This window comes from Silurus meridionalis, chromosome 21, assembly GCF_014805685.1.
Source record: "Silurus meridionalis isolate SWU-2019-XX chromosome 21, ASM1480568v1, whole genome shotgun sequence".
NCBI classification, from domain to species: domain Eukaryota; kingdom Metazoa; phylum Chordata; class Actinopteri; order Siluriformes; family Siluridae; genus Silurus; species Silurus meridionalis.
The window spans coordinates 18,461,522-18,480,810 of record NC_060904.1 but is presented as its reverse complement, the minus strand read 5'-3'; the positions used below and the strand labels follow the sequence as shown (position 1 = coordinate 18,480,810).

At 42.2% G+C, this 19,289-nt stretch overlaps 3 protein-coding genes across 5 annotated transcripts in view; all 3 read right to left on the bottom strand.

The window, feature by feature from the left end:
- Positions 1 to 5,064, bottom strand: part of dyrk1b (dual-specificity tyrosine-(Y)-phosphorylation regulated kinase 1B) — a 31,257-nt gene extending 26,193 nt beyond the window's left edge. The window contains exons 1-2 of one of the 3 annotated variants that reach the window (XM_046833436.1): positions 4,912 to 5,054; positions 4,128 to 4,742 (exon numbers count right to left, since the gene is read on the bottom strand). The gene's annotated coding sequence lies outside the window, so the exon portion shown is untranslated. Of the gene's footprint in view, positions 1 to 4,127 lie in introns of all 3 variants that reach the window. The other 2 variants (XM_046833435.1, XM_046833434.1) reach the window with 2 other exon arrangements.
- A 3,533-nt stretch (positions 5,065 to 8,597) lies between these two features.
- Positions 8,598 to 13,861, bottom strand: alkbh8 (alkB homolog 8, tRNA methyltransferase). The gene is made up of 11 exons (XM_046877552.1): positions 13,707 to 13,861; positions 13,037 to 13,271; positions 12,784 to 12,915; positions 12,572 to 12,667; positions 12,363 to 12,467; positions 12,194 to 12,264; positions 11,468 to 11,574; positions 10,556 to 10,707; positions 10,216 to 10,472; positions 9,937 to 10,086; positions 8,598 to 9,796 (listed from the first exon to the last, which is right to left on the bottom strand). The coding sequence occupies exons 1-11, from the start codon at positions 13,839 to 13,841 to the stop codon at positions 9,131 to 9,133; spliced, it is 2,106 nt and encodes a 701-aa protein (XP_046733508.1). The 5' UTR covers positions 13,842 to 13,861; the 3' UTR covers positions 8,598 to 9,130.
- A 1,513-nt stretch (positions 13,862 to 15,374) lies between these two features.
- On the bottom strand, positions 15,375 to 19,211 carry fbl (fibrillarin). The gene is made up of 9 exons (XM_046877555.1): positions 19,057 to 19,211; positions 17,875 to 17,994; positions 17,640 to 17,801; positions 17,471 to 17,565; positions 17,113 to 17,283; positions 16,554 to 16,686; positions 16,295 to 16,407; positions 16,065 to 16,210; positions 15,375 to 15,814 (listed from the first exon to the last, which is right to left on the bottom strand). The coding sequence occupies exons 1-9, from the start codon at positions 19,064 to 19,066 to the stop codon at positions 15,790 to 15,792; spliced, it is 975 nt and encodes a 324-aa protein (XP_046733511.1). The 5' UTR covers positions 19,067 to 19,211; the 3' UTR covers positions 15,375 to 15,789.
- Positions 19,212 to 19,289: the final 78 nt, after the last annotated feature.

Here is a 19,289-nt window from a genome sequence, read left to right as displayed (position 1 = left end):
ATATTTGAGTGTGTAGTCCTACATGTAAATATGACCTCATGTCCATAAAATACAGATGTTAATAAATAAATCTGATGTTTTTATGTTATATTTAAAGTCCAGTAAATTAATGACATAAAGTAAAATAAATTTTCCCAGAATTCTTTCCCCTGTGTCTGTTACAAACCAAATTTAAATTACCCATAATTCCATGCACTCACTGTCTCTCTCTTCCTCCCTCTCTCACTCTCTTTCTTTCTCTCTCTCTCTCTTCCTCACTCTCTCTCTCTCTCTTTCTCTCTCTCTCTTCCCCCCTTCCTCTCTCTTTCTCTCTCTCTTCCTCCTCTCTCTCTTTCTCTCTCTTCCTCCTCTCTCTCTCTTCCTCTCTCTCTCTCTTCCTCCCTTTCTCTCTCTCTCTCTTCCTCTCTCTCTCTTCCTCTCTCTCTCTCTCTCTCTCCCCTCTCTCTGTATGAAGCAGAGCACAGCTAAGTGAGAACCAGCACCAAGGAGAGCAACCACACACACACACACACACACACACACACACACACACACACACACGCGCGCACATGCATGCACATAGAAAACTATAGCGAGGAAGTAAAAGTGAGACACACAAACAGAATGAAACAGATAGAGGGGAAAAAAAGGGAAAGAAAGAGTGGAAGAGTGAACAAAACAGCTATACAGTCATAGAGAAAAACAGGGAGAGAGATAGAAGAGTGGGAGAGAAAGAATTTGAGAGAGCAAGAGAGATAGAGTGAGAGAGAGTAAGACAGGCAGACAGTTATAAAAAGGACAGAGAAAGAGAGAAGAAGAGGAACAGACAAACAAAAAGTGGGAGATAAATAGTAAGAGAGGGACAGACAGAAAAGTGAAGAAGACAGATAGATGGACAGACATAGAGGAGAAAGACGTACAGGCAGAGAGACAGAGAGAGGTTGAGAGACAGAGAGAGGTGGAGAGACATACAAACAGAGCGATAGATAGACAGGAAGATCGGAGAACGACAAACAGAATAGAGAGACAGACAGTTAGAGGTGAAGAGACAGACGGGCAGACAGACAGGAGAGGGCCAGACAGGCTGTACACATTCCTGAGAGTTTCGTCAAAAATACAGTCACCCACACTTCCCTCCATGACAGTGTGCTTTTTCTTGATGAAGTACACAGTCATGACCGTACACGCTAATCACAATTAGCAGACTAGCTAACTAATAATTTGTGCTCTATCATTATGTACTGTACACTTTCCAGAGTGCGCTGTGCAGCAGGATTGGGACACAGCGAGCAGTTCAGCTGAGGGAGCAGTTAGCATTTATTCTTTTAGCAGTCACCGCTAACTAATGCTAACCAAATCACACACTCCAAACTTCACAGAGTGCATCATGGGTAATCTTTATCATCTGAACCCTCCAGTGTTTTACCACTAAATTCAAAATCCTGTTCTTTAAATTGAATGTGATAATTATTAAAAGATAAAAACGTCACAGCTGTTAATTTGTGTTTAATCCCCTCACATTCCAGCTCGGTATTTATCTATTTATTTATCTTATAAAATAATAAAATGTCCCCTAATATGTATAAATATATTGCTGTGACTTGTACGCAGGTGTGTGGCGGCGGTTCGGCAGGTCGTTGTCATGACCACCAGAGATTCTAATTCAACATCTTTGCGTTTCTTGTCACTTATGGTTCATTCAGCTGTGTATCTCCGTGACCTGTGGTGAGAAAGTGATTAAGACTCCACTTCAGGTGTGAATCGAACGTGCCGTGCCGTGTCGTGCGCTCCGGAGATCTGGAGCGAAAGGAAAAAACGTGACGTGAATCATTTTAAACCAGCTATTCCTTCAACCATGGAGTCAACTTGGTGTTCACTGGTGATGTGATCTGATGTTTGTCCAATCTTCACACATGCGTGGTGGAAACGCTGTGGGCCGTACACGTTCCTCACATGACCTGATCTGCTTCTCGGATTGTTTTAAATCAGTACACAACCACAGAGCAAAAGGAAATGGATTTGCCTCTGGTTCAGAAGTTCGGGTGCAACTTCTTCTATGACTGCAACCTTTAACTAGAACCGATCCAATAAACCCCGGAACCTTTATCATTCCGACTGGGAAAATATAAAAGGAGATGAGATGTTAAACAGTGACCAACAGTTAACGCTGGTCATGTTATCATTAACTTTAGCGATCTAGTTTCTGGCTAATTCCCGAGATCTTGAAGATCAGTCTGAACAGATAGAAGACACATGATCATGGCGGGGTTTTGCATTCTGCTCTAGATTGCAGAAGGAATGTGTTTCCGAATTTCCCGTCTCTGAGTTATTCAGAGCGCTGCGTTGTCCCTGTCTCCATCCGACCTCTCTCTCTTACGAACGTGTTATAACACAGTTATTACACCACAACGTCAGTCAGCAGAGAAAGTTCCTTTATAGCTAGCTCTTTCATGATTGGATAATCAGACAATACCTCCACAGCCCACCACTCCCATTTTACCATGTTTGATCAGAACTTTAAATTGGTGTACCAGGCCACGCCCACGAACGTCCGTGTGTGACATCAGCACCTACGCCATGCCATGCACGACAGAAATATCGCATTATCGTTAACCCAAGGGCCTGCTAGCTAGCCTGCAAATTAGCAAGCACGCCCTACAGCTCAATATGTACAGAGGACACGGAGACGAACCTGACCTCCAACACAATGTTACGTTCCTCACACAGTAGTCCATACACGCAATGCATTATGGGTAACGCAGCCTCCCAAAATCACGTCGCATGAACATGAGGAGAACAGAATTCTGTGCATCTTGTGCGTGTACATATATATGTGTGTGTGTGTGTGTGTGTGTGTGTGTGTGTGTGTGTGTGTGTGTGTTTTCTAGCATTTGGGACAGAGCCTTAAAATGGCCGGTGTTCCGTTAGGGACACTAAATAGGGACGAAGGGAAGCGTTTGGGATGGGAGCGAACGCCTTGTACGCCCTATCTAGTGCACTAGAACGAAGACTGAATCCATTTTGAACCGGCGTTGTAGTTAAGCAGAGCCTTGCAGAGGGGTGTAGGCACATCACACACACACACACACACACACACACACACACACACACCCACGGTATACTAAATTACACTCTTAATACCGTCTCATGACAGTGGATCGACTGTTTTATCGTGTGTGTGTATGCGTGTGTGTGCGTGTGAGAGTGTCAGATTGCAGGAATAATATGTATCATGAAAATGCTGAAAAATGCAACAAGCCGATGCAATGTGACGGATGACATGCAACACTGCAGCTTTACATGAACATGTGTGTGTGTGTGTGTGTGTGTGTGTGTGTGTGTGTGTGTGTGTGTGTGTGATGGGAGGGGGGTTTAAACCCTAAAAAATTATGTATAGAATAAAAATGTGGCGTGTTACGAAGGTTCATAATGAAAGGTTATTAATGTTAATAGACAGAGGGCATCATCATGATGATAGGGTTTTGTGCATGCGGTACGTACGCCACTTACACACACACACACACACACAAGCACTAAGATGTGGGATAGATTTTTATTTATCGCATCACACTGAGATGTCAGATGTGATGTGAAATGGGATCGGACGGCGAAAACGCCACGCTTGCAACCATCCCTGTGTCCAGATGAAGGCTGGAGACACCTGAATACCTGCAGCTGCACTGCATCTCCGCTGCATCCTGACCCACATCTCAGCCTCCTACGCTCACATTTAACACTGTTTCGATCCATATGTGACTGTCGGCCATATAAAAGAAAGACGCTCCTCATTGACCGGCCTGTACTTCAGCATCATCATCATCATCACCACCATCAGCATCATCATCATCAGCAGCAGCAGCAGCAGCAGCAGCACATGCATGGAGAAGGACAGCAGTGCTGGTGCTGCAGTGCACATTTAGACTGGGGAAATGGGTGTGTTAGAGGAGCTGAGACGCTGAAATGAGCAGGGTGTGTGACAGAAGAGGTGAAAGCATGTACACACGTGAATATAACACGCACATTTCACGCTGTGACGTGAGGTGAGGCTGCTGCTGCTGCAGACCAGAGCGCGATCTAAACCCACCTACACATACACATATATACATACATACACACGTGCATATACATGTGTGTGTTCGGATCCATACCTCAGGCGGCGGCGGTTCGTTCCCAGGTTCCCGAAGCGGCGGCGGCGGCAGCAGCAGCAGCCATTAGCAGCGGCGTGAGATCTGCTCGCCTCCGTCCTAAAGCTCCACAGAAAAAACCCGCGGAAAAACCGGCCGAAAAAATCGGGACCCCCCCCTCCCCCCGAACACCGACACCCCTCTCACGGGTGCGACCGGTGATCAATTTTCGTGTTTTAGAAATAATGATTTAAACCCCTCAGAATAAAAATAAAAACCACCGAGCTGTATTTTCTGTGTGAAATGAAATCCTCGGAGCAGATCCCAGGCTCAGGCTGAGGCGAGTCCCGGCTGCGGTCGCTGAGGTAAAAATTTCTCGAGTCCGACTCTATAAGACAGATAGTCCCCGGGCTTCTCTGCTAGCCGCTGTCTCTTTTCTTTTATCCCCGCAAAAATGTAAATCTAAAGCCGGTGTCCTGGATTTCCGTCGTTTTTCCTGTGGTAGTGGTCTCCGTTTCTCCTCCACAGACACTAATCTTGAGGCTCTTCCTCCGCTGGTTAGCTTTCTCCGGCTAAGCTAGTTTGCATCGCCTGCCATCGGTTTGCCATTGGTCTGATTGTTGCCTGTTGTGGTGCAGCCTGAGGGGGGTAGATGAAGAGGAGGGGGCGGTAAGCGAAGGAGGTAACTGGTAAAGATATATATATATATTTTTTAATTAAAAAACCCAAATGAAAAACGTATAAAAGAATAGGAAAGAGAGAGACAGAGAGAGAGGGAGAGGGAGAGGGGATCGCTCCGGTGCCGCACCGCTTAGCTCACAATTAGCGATGTTGAATTTGCTGTAAAGGGAAAAGCCCCCCCCCCGCTCCGCTGCCCGTTAATCTCGATCACTCCGCGCGACTGCCTGACTCTCCGCGCCACCGACAACCGCGAGCGCGCGCCCTGCTACCAAGAGCGCGTGCCCGCTCGCCCGACCGCCCTTCGCGCGCGCGCGTTCCCAGGCTCAGGCTCGTCCGCGTGAACCCGCACCGCGCACTCATCGGTTTGATTTTCCACAAAATGGCGCCCGAACAGACCTGAGGGGGGAAACGAACCAAAAGTGTCCGCCTCAGAGCCTCTTCACTCTCACCCAGAAACACGGGATATCTCCCCAAATACCTGCACATAACCCGGGTCTTTACACAACTTTAATCCGTTTATATATGATCTCAAAGTTCACTCACTGTTTTGTGATCACGAGGAATTCCCAGAAACACAATTCGTTTTATTTATTTACCTTTTTAAACATTTTTATATGGATTTTATTCTCCTAATTGGGTTCTTTGAGGAACCCTCTGTGAAAGATTTCTGCACAGAGTTTAACGTTGTGTGTAATATGATGTAGATTATACACGTTATAACGCAGGAGGTTATAAAACAGATGTATAGAAAGAATGTAAAGTCCAGTAAACATCAGAACCCTGCTGTCTGAGAAGACCAGCAGGATGATCTTCTCGCTCTGAGTGTAATCTGCTGTCGTTTATATAGAAATACTACACATTACTGCACTTGGGGATGAAGAAAATGTTGGATAGAAATTTCAGGCTGATTGATGCTTATTAACATGTAATTACAGGCTAATGTAGGGGGAATAACTCACAATGTATTTCTATTGCAAAAGTAGAATTGTTTTCTTAAATATCAGAATAAACCGTGTTTCTGAACTGATCGTATGTTAAGAGATGTTCACCTGAGGAGACTCTATCATCAGAGTCTATATATAAATCATCTATATAGTATTATTATATAAAGTTCAGGAAAAAAACTACAAATGAATAAATGTGTAGATGGAATTAAAGAAAGTTGATCTAGAAGAAACTCCAGGGTGGAACCCCCTCAGCAGAAGCCCAACACCACAGTGGAACACAAGGACTATGTATTTCTTTCTTTCTTTTACTGGAAGGAAATATCCGTTTCCCTGTACACTCCGTCTCCTCTAATGTAATGGTTAAATCATCATACTGAAAAGTTCTGAAGATCTTCTGTTTCTCAATCAGAGCACAGGAGGTGGAACATCCTACACAAATCCTACTGCACCGGAAGAATTCATTAGATAAGGTTTAGAAGAATCAATACATACTCATTATAAATTACAGTTAATATCATTTATCATCTAGCAAGTCTGTAAACAGCTTTTTTATTTTATATAGAAATATATTAGGGGTGTAACGGTGCACTAAATTCACTTTTCGCTACGTGCCTCGGTTTTTAATCACAGTTCGATTAAGGGGAAAAATGCAAAACATAAAACTCAATTTTTATTAATGCAGTTTATTATTATTATTATTATTATTATTATTATTATTATTGTTATTATTATTATTATCCTCTGAACAGGTTACATTTTTAAACAATTTAAAATAAAATGCTTGCTTGGTTAAATAATATATAAAATAATATTTAATAAAAATAAAATAGAATAAATCTAATTAATGCAATACACTCCTATGATATTGATTACATTAAGTAATAAATAAATCAGCACAAATTAAATTAATAAAATTAAATAAATGTATAAATGTAATTAAATAGTTTACATTTGTTAGACCCCATTTTGGTAATACAGATGTGTGTGTGTGTGTGTGTGTGTGTGTGTGTGTGTGTGTGTGTGTGTGTGTGTGTGTGTGTTTTGCATCTACTTACTGATCTACATTACTGTTCTACTTATTTTAGTAGACTTTAACACGTCTTCCTTCCTTCCTTTATTCATTCACTTCCTCGATATGTTGAATATATATACAGTATAAATATCATTTTTATTCTATAACATTTCAAAACATCTGAAGAGCATCTGATACCTCAAACATTTAACTTTTAAAGTCAAACATTACTTTAAATTCAGAAAACTTTCATTTCCAAAGCTTTACTCATATATACATTATTTTATACATCATTTAAAACATTATTTATGCATTTATGCATTATTATATAACATATACCTAATTTTACACATACCTTTAGATATACTTTTATACATAATAAAAAAAAGTACAAGTACCTTTATACAACATTTTATACATAATTTTACTTACAACTTTATAAATAATTCTATATATTAATTTAATACATAATAGTGCTCTCAGGTGTGACTGTAATTTACAAAATCTAAATAATTTACCACATTTCATTAACATTTTAGTAAATTAAAAACAGATTTAGTAAAAATCATATTTTATTTTTCATTTCAGCAGAAACACAATAAAAACATCATCAATATGGGAAATGATATAAACACAACACACACAGTCACATCTCTGCTCTTGACCACGCCCACCCTGATGTGTTCACATTAATAGTTATATTATTATATGAATTATTGTTTACATTATTATTATTATTATTATCATTTACATTATTATTTTTATTATTATTTTCTAATGTAAAAGCTCAAGTTAAATTTACCAAAATGTCCCAATTTCCCCCCAAAGTCACCAGAATGTTCAGCTTGTTCTGTTTATTAATTTATTATTCAATTTATCATAATTCAGAAAATAGATAATTGGCTACTAATTAGCTTACTAAACCTAAACTTTATGTCAAAAAGATTTAACCAATAGCACACAATTCTGAGGAATTTATTTAGATTTAAAAAATGTATCACAAACCAAATGTTCATTTATTCACACATGCAACTGTTTAAATCAGTTTGTGTTCATAACTGAGTTCTTGTGATTAATTTAACTTGTGATTAATTTAACTTGTGATTAATTTAACTTGTGATTAATTTAAATGATTGGAGACTTTTGACAGATAAACAGGAAGTTTGTGTGGATAATAAATGGGTTTATAATGTTAAAAGCAGATTTGGAATGTGAAGTCTATTATTTATTTATATAAAAGTTTATATAGATCACCTACATGGTGTACACTACGTGTAGGGGTCTCGTGCACTATATAATAAAGACACGTTTAATTTTCCCACTTTTCAGCAGAAGGAAGTCACAGAGACCCAAATGGCAGTGTGAGGGAGAAAAATACACAGTTATTGGACCTTATTTAAAACCATATTTATTTGTCTTTTTGTGTTTTTGAAATCTAAATATGAATATATGATTACTTAAAATAAAAAAACCTGAAAAGTAAAAATGTTTAACTCTTTAAAAAGCATTTATTCATATAATTGAATTATTACATGTAACAATTTATACATTTGCTAAACTACTTAATTATTATTAATATATTCACAGAACATGAAATTTAATCCTAATCCCTGGAAGGGACTTCAGTTATAATATACACTTAAATATGTACATTACAAAACCAAATAATAAATTAAAGTTGAGTTATTTAGAGAAATGTATCTTAAATCTCGTCACATTTCTCAGTTTAAAATATTCTTAAAACCTAAAAATATATTTTAAAACCTTTAAATTAAAAGCACTCAAACACACTTTTCACTCCCGTGACATTCAAAGTAAAAAAAGAAAGAAAGAGTCAGTAATTATGGCACTTAGTGAATTCATTGTGCTTTATTGAAAATCGGAATCTCTGCACAGCGCCACCGAGTGGCTGTATGATGTAAAAGCAGCACAGACTGTGAGCAGGAGAGAGTTTATTACTCTTAATCTGATTTCTAATTTATTGACAGTTTTATTCCTTATACACGTTTAAGGATTATAGGAATAACAGTCACTTGTGGGAGGGTGTATTAGTGGGAGGAGTTATTTGTGGGAGGTGATGTTTGTGGGAGGAGTTATTTATGGGAGGATGTATTGGTGGGAAGGTTTGTTTGTGGGAGGGGTTATCAATGATAGGCGATTATTTGTTGGAGGAGTTATTTGTGGGAGGAGTTATAAGTGAGAGGTGATTATTTGTGGGAGGAGTTATTTGTGGGAGGAGTTATCAGTGAGACGTGATTGTTTGTGGTGGGAGTTATAAGTGAGAGGTGATTATTTGTGGGAGGAGTTACTTGTGGGAGGAGTTATCAGTGAGAGGTGATTATTTGTGGGAGGAGTTACTTGTGGGAGGAGTTATCAGTGAGAGGTGATTATTTGTGGGGGGAGATATTTGTGGGAGGAGCTATTGGTGGGAGGGGGGGATTTGTGGGAGGAGTTATTGGTTGTGTTTTCTGCAGGATGACACACCAGTTGCCCTGGTCGTAGTAGCTCTTCTGCACTTCCACTCCACTGATGCGCTCACACAGATCCTCCAACTCTCCACGCTGGAACACATGATAAAAACGGTGGAACACGGGACCAGAACCCGCCTTTACTTCACCTTTCAGATGCCAAGGAACGAGAAGATCCTGGGACTCGAATGCTGTACGGTTGGTGTGAACACACAGCCTAGTTGGGGTCTCCTTCCCACAATCCTCCTCGTTGTCCTCTGGGTTACAGTCCGCTTTCCCAGCATGCACCTGTCTCACACTCGACTCAACGTTGGCCTTATCCAGGTCATTTCTGTGTTGAGTGTTAGATGTATATGAAGTTTTTAGTTCCACGTTCTCCTGGTTCTTCACATTCTCCTGGATTTCTAGGTTCTCCACATTCTCCTCATTACCCCGGGTCTCTGTGTTCTCTTGGTTCTTGCAAGTTTTGAGATATTTGGATTTTTGGTTTTTGTATTCCTGCTCCATTGCCCACACGTAGATCAGGGCACGACCTCCGACCTTCAGCAGACGAACCAACTCTGTGACAGCTGCCAATCTCCTCTCCTGTGCACACACACACACACACACACACACACACACACATTTATTGATACCCATTCATTATTGGAGTATTTCTAATTTGTAAGTGGAGGAGTTTCTCTCAGGGTTATTATGGGATGTTATTAAATGTCGCGTTCACTGGCCTGTGTGGAGAAGTGATGGATCACGGCGATGGAGATGACGGCGTCGAAGGCGGAGCTGCGCAGGGGAACGGACAGAGCGTCACACACCACCGCGTGGAAACCTCGCTCCCTGCAGATCGACACCAAGTTCACGCTGCGGTCGCATCCCAGCTAACAGCAACAAACAACAACAACAACAACCTTCTTCATGTGGCACTTTACATTACTGTTACTGATGTTTACAAAATATACACCTCTGTGTGTGTGTGTGTGTGTGTGTGTGTGTGTGTGTTTTCACACCGAGAAAACCTGGTGGTTGATTCCCAGGTATTTGCCGTTGCCACAGCCAATGTCGGCCATTATGGCGTCGCTCGGCAACGAGAGCAGGAAGTGGCGGACCCTAGGCCAGGGGGCGTGGCGAGTGCTGCTGAAGTGGGAGGAGATTTCCTCATACACACGGTGAACGTAGCGCTCCTCCAACTGGCACGCTTCACTACACGCAACTGGGAGTTGAGGGGGGGAGGGGGGGCGCTGACTGTCACACACTGATGTGTACACTGTAACACACACACACAGTCATACATGCACTACTCTTACAGCAGTGTGTGTGTGTGTGTGTGTGTGTGTGTGTGTGTCTCACCACAGTCACAGGGTGTGTGTCGGATTTTGCGGAAGGTAAACGAAGTCCTAGTGTCACGCTGGTTTAAAGTCAGATCACTGGGGTCAAAGTTTACAACCCCTGACCTCTCAGATGTTGATGCAGATACCAGATCAAACTTCCTGGGTGTTATACTGACACACACACACACACACACACACACCCACACACACACACTGTAAAATTAAATCAAAGTGACATTTTTACTACCAAAGTAACAAAGAAAAAGACTGATTGAAAATTTCTACCCACAGTTCAGTGGGGTTGAGAAGGTCGAGGCGTGATGTTTATGAGGTGGTATCAGAGAATCAAGTTTGGAAATTCGTTCTGTTTATGAGAAAGTACTTTATTTATATGTTTCCACACGATCACCTTCAAAATAGTTCTCTTGTACAGTAACACAGTGCTCCCAGTGTTCTTCTGGAACGTGTCCTGGAAGTCTTCTTTTTGAGCATCTTCTGTGATTCACGCCGGAGCTCCACAACAGTGTCAAAACACCGACCTTTGAACTCATCTTCATCTTCTGGAAGTCCTCAGGAGTTAAATCTGGTGAGCAGTGTGGGTGTGGATGTGAGATTGCGTTGATTGTTGTGAGAGAAACTCACGTGTGAGGAGGAGATCGGTGACAGACTGCTCTAACTTGCTGTCCATTATGAACTCACAGACGTGGTAACACACGTGGTCCGAATAGCACCAGTTGCACAGCTCCAGATGTACACAGGAAGACGTTTTTTCCCCCCACACTGACTTATGAAGGTCGGTGCTCCCTGTGACTGTGCGTGCAGCCTCATGCTGCCATCTGCTAACGTGTTACAAAACTATTCTCAAAACATTTTGATACCACCTCGTACATGTGTGTGTGTGTGTGTGTGTGTGACAGTTTATTATATTTACCCATGAGTCCAGAGGTAACGACTTTCTCCCTTCATCACTAAGAGACTCCGCGCTGGTAAAACCACCGACACCAAGCGACCATCAGGGTGACGGAAATCCATTACAGTCTACAGAGGGAGAGAGGGAGAGGGAGAGAGAGAGAGAGAGAGAGAGAGAGAAAGGGGGAGAAAGAGAGGAAGAAAGACCTTATCAGAACTTCCTATAATGCAGCTTACATATATTACTCTAATAACTTTTCTTTTCTCCACTGTTTTGGTCTGGTCCAGTTCTGCCCCTAACCAGCTAGTAGCTCCGGGGGGGTTTACCACGTGCTTCCTCTGAGAATCTGATCTGCTGTTGTACACTGCGGGGGAATCTGTCTGCCCTTTTCCACATACCCGAGTTTATAGACGCCTACTATTGGTCTAAAGTCACTGTGTGGTGTGTCAGGGAAAGAGAATAAGCCCCGCCCACTTATAGAGCACAGACAACTGGGTCTAATAGGATTCTACATGCAACAGAAATACATCAAAAGGGTGTTATAACACCGTGATAAGCATCTAATAAGCATTAATAACACAAACAAGCTTATAATAGCCCTGTAATAACACTGTAATAAGCAGGTAATAACGCTGTAATAACACTGTAATAAGCAGATAATAACGCTGTAATAACACTGTAATAAGCAGATAATAACGCTGTAATAACACTGTAATAAGCAGGTAATGTGTGTAATGTGTAACACACCTTTGCTCCCAAACTGAGAGACATGATTGTGTCCTCAAACGCTGAGTGTGTGTCCACATGCGGAGGAATTCCTGCAACAACCAAACACACACTATCAGAATAAACACACACACACACACACACAAACATTCACAGCAGTGTGTGTGTGTGTGTGTGAGAGAGACATCACCTTGTCCACTTTCATACTGGTTGACAGTGAGCTGATCAGGAAGCACACTGATATGACCGTCACTCAAACACTTCTGCAGCACAGCATAACACACCAACGGCAGGCCTGTAAACACACACACACACACACACACACACGCACACATCACCGAAGGTGCAGTGATAAACAGTGCTGGTTGAGGATATCAGTGGTTGTTCTCAGTCTTTGACCTTCAGAAAGCGGTTTGTGTTTGTCCACGTTGTTGTTGTCGTAGCGAAATTCGTACCCATAATGCTTCACTCTGCGATGCTTCAGTTCTCGCTGTGCTGAAACACACACACACACACACACACACACACACACACACACACACACAGAATTCAATCACATACACACAACAGCACCACTAATTACATGGTTCCTTCGTTCAAAATTAGTCTACCTGTGACATCATCAGTGTGCGACGTCCAGTCCACAGCCTTCAGCAGCTGACACGCTTCTTCTGCAGACACAAAGTCCTCCAACACACTGAGACCAGGGGGGAGAGACACACACTCACACACTCCTCTATCCACTGAGAGAAGTGAGGAATAGGAGACAGAGAAAATAAAACAATAAAAATACACACTATTTTATGAGTGTTTGTGTGTGTGTGTGTGTGTGTGTGTGTGTGTGTGTGAATGTGTATTACTGACCCGGCAGGACGTAGCTGCAGTACAGAGTGACGTGGTTTCTGCCACACAGCAGCTCGCGGCCGTTACACTGTGTGTACGCGCTCTGACTCTCCTGTACAGACCTGAAGGTGGCAAAGCTGTAGGGTTTATTAGGGGGCATGAGGAGAGACTCCACAGCGCCACCTTCAGTCAGCACTGCCATCAGCAGCTCCCTGCTCACACCATTCCCTAAACCTCCATTAAATACACATACACTCTAAACACACACACACACACACACACACACACACACACACACACAAGAAAACCGCATGGTTTCAGGGCAAAAATTCAAGAGAAAACTTTTTGCACACACGTGGTAGACTGTGTGTTGCCATATCATGCATAACTGCACATCCTGCACCCTCAGGACCCTTTATTAGGTTCTCCTGGTCTAAAATTATACCAGAATCCACAATCACTTATTAATAATTAAAATTTATTTTACGTTTAAAATATTACCAAATTTAATTTACTGTTTGGTTAAATTACTGCTTTGGTTTATTTCCATATTTTTTTCTCTCGGGTTGTTACTGAGCAGTTCGGTCATCCAATCAGATTTCAACCGGAAGTGTGGTATCACACGTACTGACTGTCTCAGCCCCGCGTTACGGCGCGTTATTACGCTTTATAACACACACACAACGTGTACCTGAGTGGGCTGTGACGCGGTAGTGATGCCTCCATGCTTAAGTAGCGTGTGAGAAGCTTTAATTGTTCTCTTTAGCAGTTTTTTATCCTTTTTGGATCTTCTGGCAGTTTCCACGTTCGGCACAGGAGCCTCCATTGAGTGCGTCTTTGTATTGAGTCCCGGGTGCAACAAGCGCTATAACATGGGTTCCTATTCGGGTTTTCCCCGATTTATGTTGTTCTGTTGTAAATTCTACTTTTTTGTCACACACACACACACACACACACACACACACACACACACACACACACACACACACACCTTGTTTTTACACACGATACTCAAAAGTATGTACACCCCTGACCCTCACACCCATATATAGTTCTCTAATCCACACAGTCAAGTCAGGTTTATTTCTATTGCGCTTTTCACAACACACATCATCTTAAAGCAGCTTTACAGAATTTAACAGTGAAGGTGAATGATGTGTGTTTATTTCTGATGAGCACCATGGAGACTGTGGTAAAGGAAAAACTCCCTTAGATGTTCTGATGAAGAAACCTTGAGAGGAACCAGACTCAAAAGCAGAACCTCATCCTCATCTGGGTGACATCAAGAGTGTGATTATAGTCTTTAAACACTACAGAACACTGGAGAGTGAGAACTAACATGAGCACTGGAGTGTGTGATTATAAGTGATGATCTTTCTACAGTCATTACTGAGCTACTGAGAAACTCAAACACGTGTTTAGAACATGTCTTTACACTGCAGCACTATAAATACACTGATCAGTCATCACATCACATCATAATAACCAGTGAAGTGAAGAACACTGATGATCTTCATGGCACCTATTAGTGTGTGGATTTATTTATCAGGCAGCAGGTGAACATTTTGTCTTTAAAGTTGATGATAGAAGCAGGAAAAACGGGCGTAAGGATTCGATCGAGTTTGACAAATTGCGACGTCTAGACGTCTGGGTCAGAGCATCTCCAAAACTGCAGCTCCTGTAAGATGTTCCCGGTCTGCAGTGGTCAGAATCTATCAAAAGTGCTCCAAGGAACGAACAGTGGTGAACCGGAGACAGGGTCGTGGATCATTGATGCTCGAACTCATGCAAATCCTCTTTCTAACCCAAACGGCTGAAGAAGTTCATGCTGTTGATCGAAGGGTCACGACTGTTTTAGCAGCAAAAGGGGATCCAACACAATCAGCCTGATCAGTGTAATATTTCCTGTGCAAGATGATGCTCCTGTACACAAACCTGATCTCCACGAAGACCTGGTTTTGACGTGAAGAACTTAAATGTCCTAAACAAAACCCCGACCTCCTCAACACTGTGTGAACCCCAGATCCCACTACTGCTCCTCTACCTGAATGATCACGATTGATCTGGCTTCATGGAGCTCATTAAAACCGTGGAGAATAAATCTGAATTAAGACGTCCAACAAAAACGTGTGAGATGGTCAGGGGGCACATACTTTTGCACACGGTGCATTTTAATACACATGATTAAACCCCAAAATGATTGGACTCTATATATATTATTATACATCAGTACAGAGATACACAAGTCCAATCTTATTAAACACAAAGTCACACCATCATTAAAACACAAATCATTAGAATCATGTTACAGATAAAACCTGGTGTTTTATTAAAATACAGTGGAAATAAAACACAGAACTGAAGATTTGAGATTATTTAATTAAAAAATAAACAAAAACAAAAAACATTAGTCTGTACAGTCACATGACCAACAGAAATCTACATTTTCGCTTTTTTGTTTTTCGTTTCACCCCAAAACATTATTTCTGATCTAAAAAAAAAAAAAGGTTCTGAAAAGCAAAAGAATAAAGAAAAGGTTCCTGGTCTAATATACTATAATACATAAGAACTTCTGTGTTACTGAAACAGCACTGGATATCAAAACTGGTGTACTGTGGAAGTTCTTCACCACCAGCCATGACACTGACACACACACACACGTGCGCACGTGTGAGTGGAGAAAGCAGATGAGGATTAAAGCCGGTGTGTTCGGGTCACTCTGGAGGATTAAAGGGAACAGAAAGACGTCCAAACGCAAATTTACACAGCTGCGTCTATTTCTTCTGTTTAGGAGGCGGCCTGAAGACAGAAACACACACACACACACACACACACACACACACCAGGATCAGTAGATGAAACCCAGGAGATAAAGAACTCAAATTTAACACATTATTCGTTTATCTTCAGCAGAAGCAGCTTTTTGATGATCAGGAGAAGGAGGAAGAGAAAAGCTTTATGATCTTATTTTCTGCACTAAATACAAGAAGCAGGAGCTCATAGCTGCTCTAACACGTGAGCAGGGGTGTGAACGGTGGGGAACACTGACCTGTACATCCCTACGATGACGGCGTGGTCTCTCTCGTACGGCTCCAGCGTGAGCTGCTCCTGAGGTTTCATGTTCTCCGAGCCCATCTTCTTCACCTCAGAGGCGAACACGGCCTCGGGAGACGCCGTGGAGTCGATGCAGTTCGCCTGATGGGAAAACGTAAACGCTCACAATGAATACACGTTTATTAAACCCGATTTGACATTGGGGGTCACGTGTGAAGGCTTTACCTTGATGGAAATGACAAAATGGCCGCCGTTCTTGAGGAAGTTGTGAGCGTTGAGAGCGACGATACGCGTCTGATCAGGCTGAGCGACGTCTGCGAAAATCACGTCCACCATCCCTGCAGGAGAAACACACACACACACACACACACACATCAGGAAGTGCAGTACAGAAGATTTTATATTCTGTAATATAATGAGAGAAATCAGCGTGTAGTAAACACGTGTACTGTGGAGTTCAGAAGTCTGAGGAACTGTTACTCACCAACCAGCATGCGGTATTTGTGCGGATGTCTGGCGTCTTCAATAATAGGAATAATGTTGGTTCTCTTCTTAGCTACGTTCAGTAAATCTCGTCCTGAGCGATGAGAAAACTCCACTGCATACACCAAACCCTCCTGCACACAGGGTTTATAAAGGAGTGAGATCACGGCTCTACCAGTGGTGAACAGGAAGGAAGTAAATGTGACATGTTTCTGTAGTTAAGTCGCTTTTTCACGTATCTATTGTACTGACGTGTTTCCACGTGGAGAGATTTTTACTGAAACTTCACTACATTTTAAAGTCAAAACTTGTTTAACTTAAACATGTTCTGATTGGTGCATCTACTGATCACCAACATACAGTTCAGCATCAAGCAGAACATTAAGAGAGGAATAAGTGATGATGAAACTCCAGGTTTCTTCAAAAACTGTTGTACTTTTACTGAAGTGAAAGTTTAAAGGGACACTTTTACTGAGTGAATCTCTAATTTAACTCAACTACATCCACTCGTTTATTTTACACACGTGAATGTGGATTGAACAGGAAGTAAAGAGTCTTACGGGGCCGACGATGTCTGAGACGTGAGACACTGTGGTTCCAGACGCCGCTCCCAGGTACATGACTTTGGTGCCGGGTTTGATGTGGATCTGATCGATTCCTCCCAGAATCGCTGCTGCCAGCTTGGAGCGGAACGGGTTCCACGCCCTGTACTCAATCTTCGTCTCTCCGTCCTGGAGGACAAAAACAGGGGACATGAGAAATTTATAAATAATCAACATGAGAGCATCATCAATGCCACCAAGTGGGCGGACTTAAGTTTTACTATTATAAAAGAGCGCCAGCATATTCGGTTTCTGAGTCCCCAGAATGAGTTATAATCAAACAAAGACTATATAAACGATCGCCATGACGACTGACCTCAACGCTGATCCTCTTCTCCCCGTACACGGACTCTCCCACCACCATGTTCCTCGTCACCAGGGCGTCTTCCTTCCCACGGCAGATGAACACACCTGAGTCATAATGACTGTTATTCTTCTGTTCACCCCCTCATACACACACACAATTAATTAATAAACACTCTTACCTTCATGTCTGTGTGGCTCCACTGTCACTTTCTTTCCTCCTCTAAACCCTCCTCGCCCTCCAGCTCCACCTCCTCCTCTGCCCCCGCGGCCCCACGGCGCTCCTCTGCCTCCTCCACGGCCCCGGAATCCTCCTTCACCACTCGGAGACCTGAAACCTCCACCTGTAATCATAAAGTAACTCATCAGCCTGATCCACTTACAGACGCAGCTACTGTAGTATGGGTTCCTCTTTACCTCCACCACCTCGTCCTCCTCTAAATCCACCACGTCCTCCTCGGTCTCCACCACCACGTCCTCCAAAACCACCACGTCCTCCAAAACCACCCCGACCTCCACCACCGCGAGGACTAAAACCTGGAGGGGGGACAACAGAGTTCATGAACATTATATCATATAACACACTGAAGATCATCACAAAGACGTGCGTCTCACCACGGCACACAATAAAAATCCACAGATTTCCTGTACTGTTATTACAAGAGCGGCCTCTAGAGGCGACTTAATGACGGTGCGGTTTGTTTTAACTGCTGTCTTTTTATAGAGAAACAAATGTATTTTCTTCTTATTTCTACATTTTATTTATCAGATGATGTGGTTTATTGTGTTTTGTAGAGTTAAAAGATTATTTTGTCGTCTCGCAAATTTTATTCTTCTATTGGAGAAATTACTTTAAGCACTGAAGTTTTTATGAGTGTACCATATGTAAATGAGCATGTCTGATCAGATAAAACTCATTTGCATAAATAATGAACGTATTCTATTAAATTTCATTATAGCACATTAATATTAAGGTATTTTTCCTATTAAACGCACAGATGTTCACTGTAGGAGATTAAAAACATCAGCTGTACAATTCAACGTGCTTCTTTTAGTTAATATTCAAGAAATAAAAAACTTCAAAGCGTTTTTTTTTTTTAAATAATAAACAAAAACCTGAGCGTGATGTGGCGAAAGTGTGGATCAGGATCACACACACACACACACACACACACACACACGACCATGTGTTCAGCAACAACGTGTTTCATTTCATAGACGCACCGCGTTCACACACAGAACCGTATTAAGCCCAATAAATCGAATTAATTGATCCGGATTAACTATTAAACCCCTTTTCTTCTATTTGACACCACATTTAAATATCGAACACTTTTGATCACACTAATACTCGGTTTAGATCTCTCTCTCACACACACACACACACACACACACACACACACACACACACTTATTTCTCATTTTAACACAAAACACACAGAAATGTGTAAAAACTCTCACGCGCACGTTTCCCCTCAGAGCTTTTAGCATAAACCGCTAACGAGCTCCAGCGTCCGTATCTTTATTTTATTCACATCTTCCGCTAAAACTACACACCGGTTCTGAAAGAATCTACACCGAGCCAGAACTCGAACTCACCTGGTCTCATGTTTAATCAGTAATAAAGTCTAGAAGATGTTTTTCCTCACAGACACACACCGGGAACTGATCACCACAAGCTCACGCACGCACGAGCCCACATGGAGAGTCGGAGAAGATCCTTTCCCGTGATGCACCGCGAGCAGGTTTCCGGTGTAGAAGGGAAGAGGGGGGTTGGGGCTGATATAACAGCGCCGTCTTGTGTTCCGGAGGGAGAACTACAACGGAAGCTA

Coding starts and splice junctions, on each gene's coding strand:
- alkbh8 (XM_046877552.1), bottom strand. CDS start 13,841: ATGGAGGCTCCTGTGCCGAACGTGGAAACTGCCAGAAGATCCAAAAAG. Junction 12,265..12,362: donor CCAGTATGAAAGTGGACAAG/GTGATGTCTCTC, acceptor TGGTTGTTGCAG/GAATTCCTCCGCATGTGGAC. Junction 10,087..10,215: donor TCAACCACCAGGTTTTCTCG/GTGTGAAAACAC, acceptor TGTTGCTGTTAG/CTGGGATGCGACCGCAGCGT.
- fbl (XM_046877555.1), bottom strand. Junction 17,802..17,874: donor AGGAGGACGAGGTGGTGGAG/GTAAAGAGGAAC, acceptor TTATGATTACAG/GTGGAGGTTTCAGGTCTCCG. Junction 16,408..16,553: donor CAAATACCGCATGCTGGTTG/GTGAGTAACAGT, acceptor TTTCTCCTGCAG/GGATGGTGGACGTGATTTTC.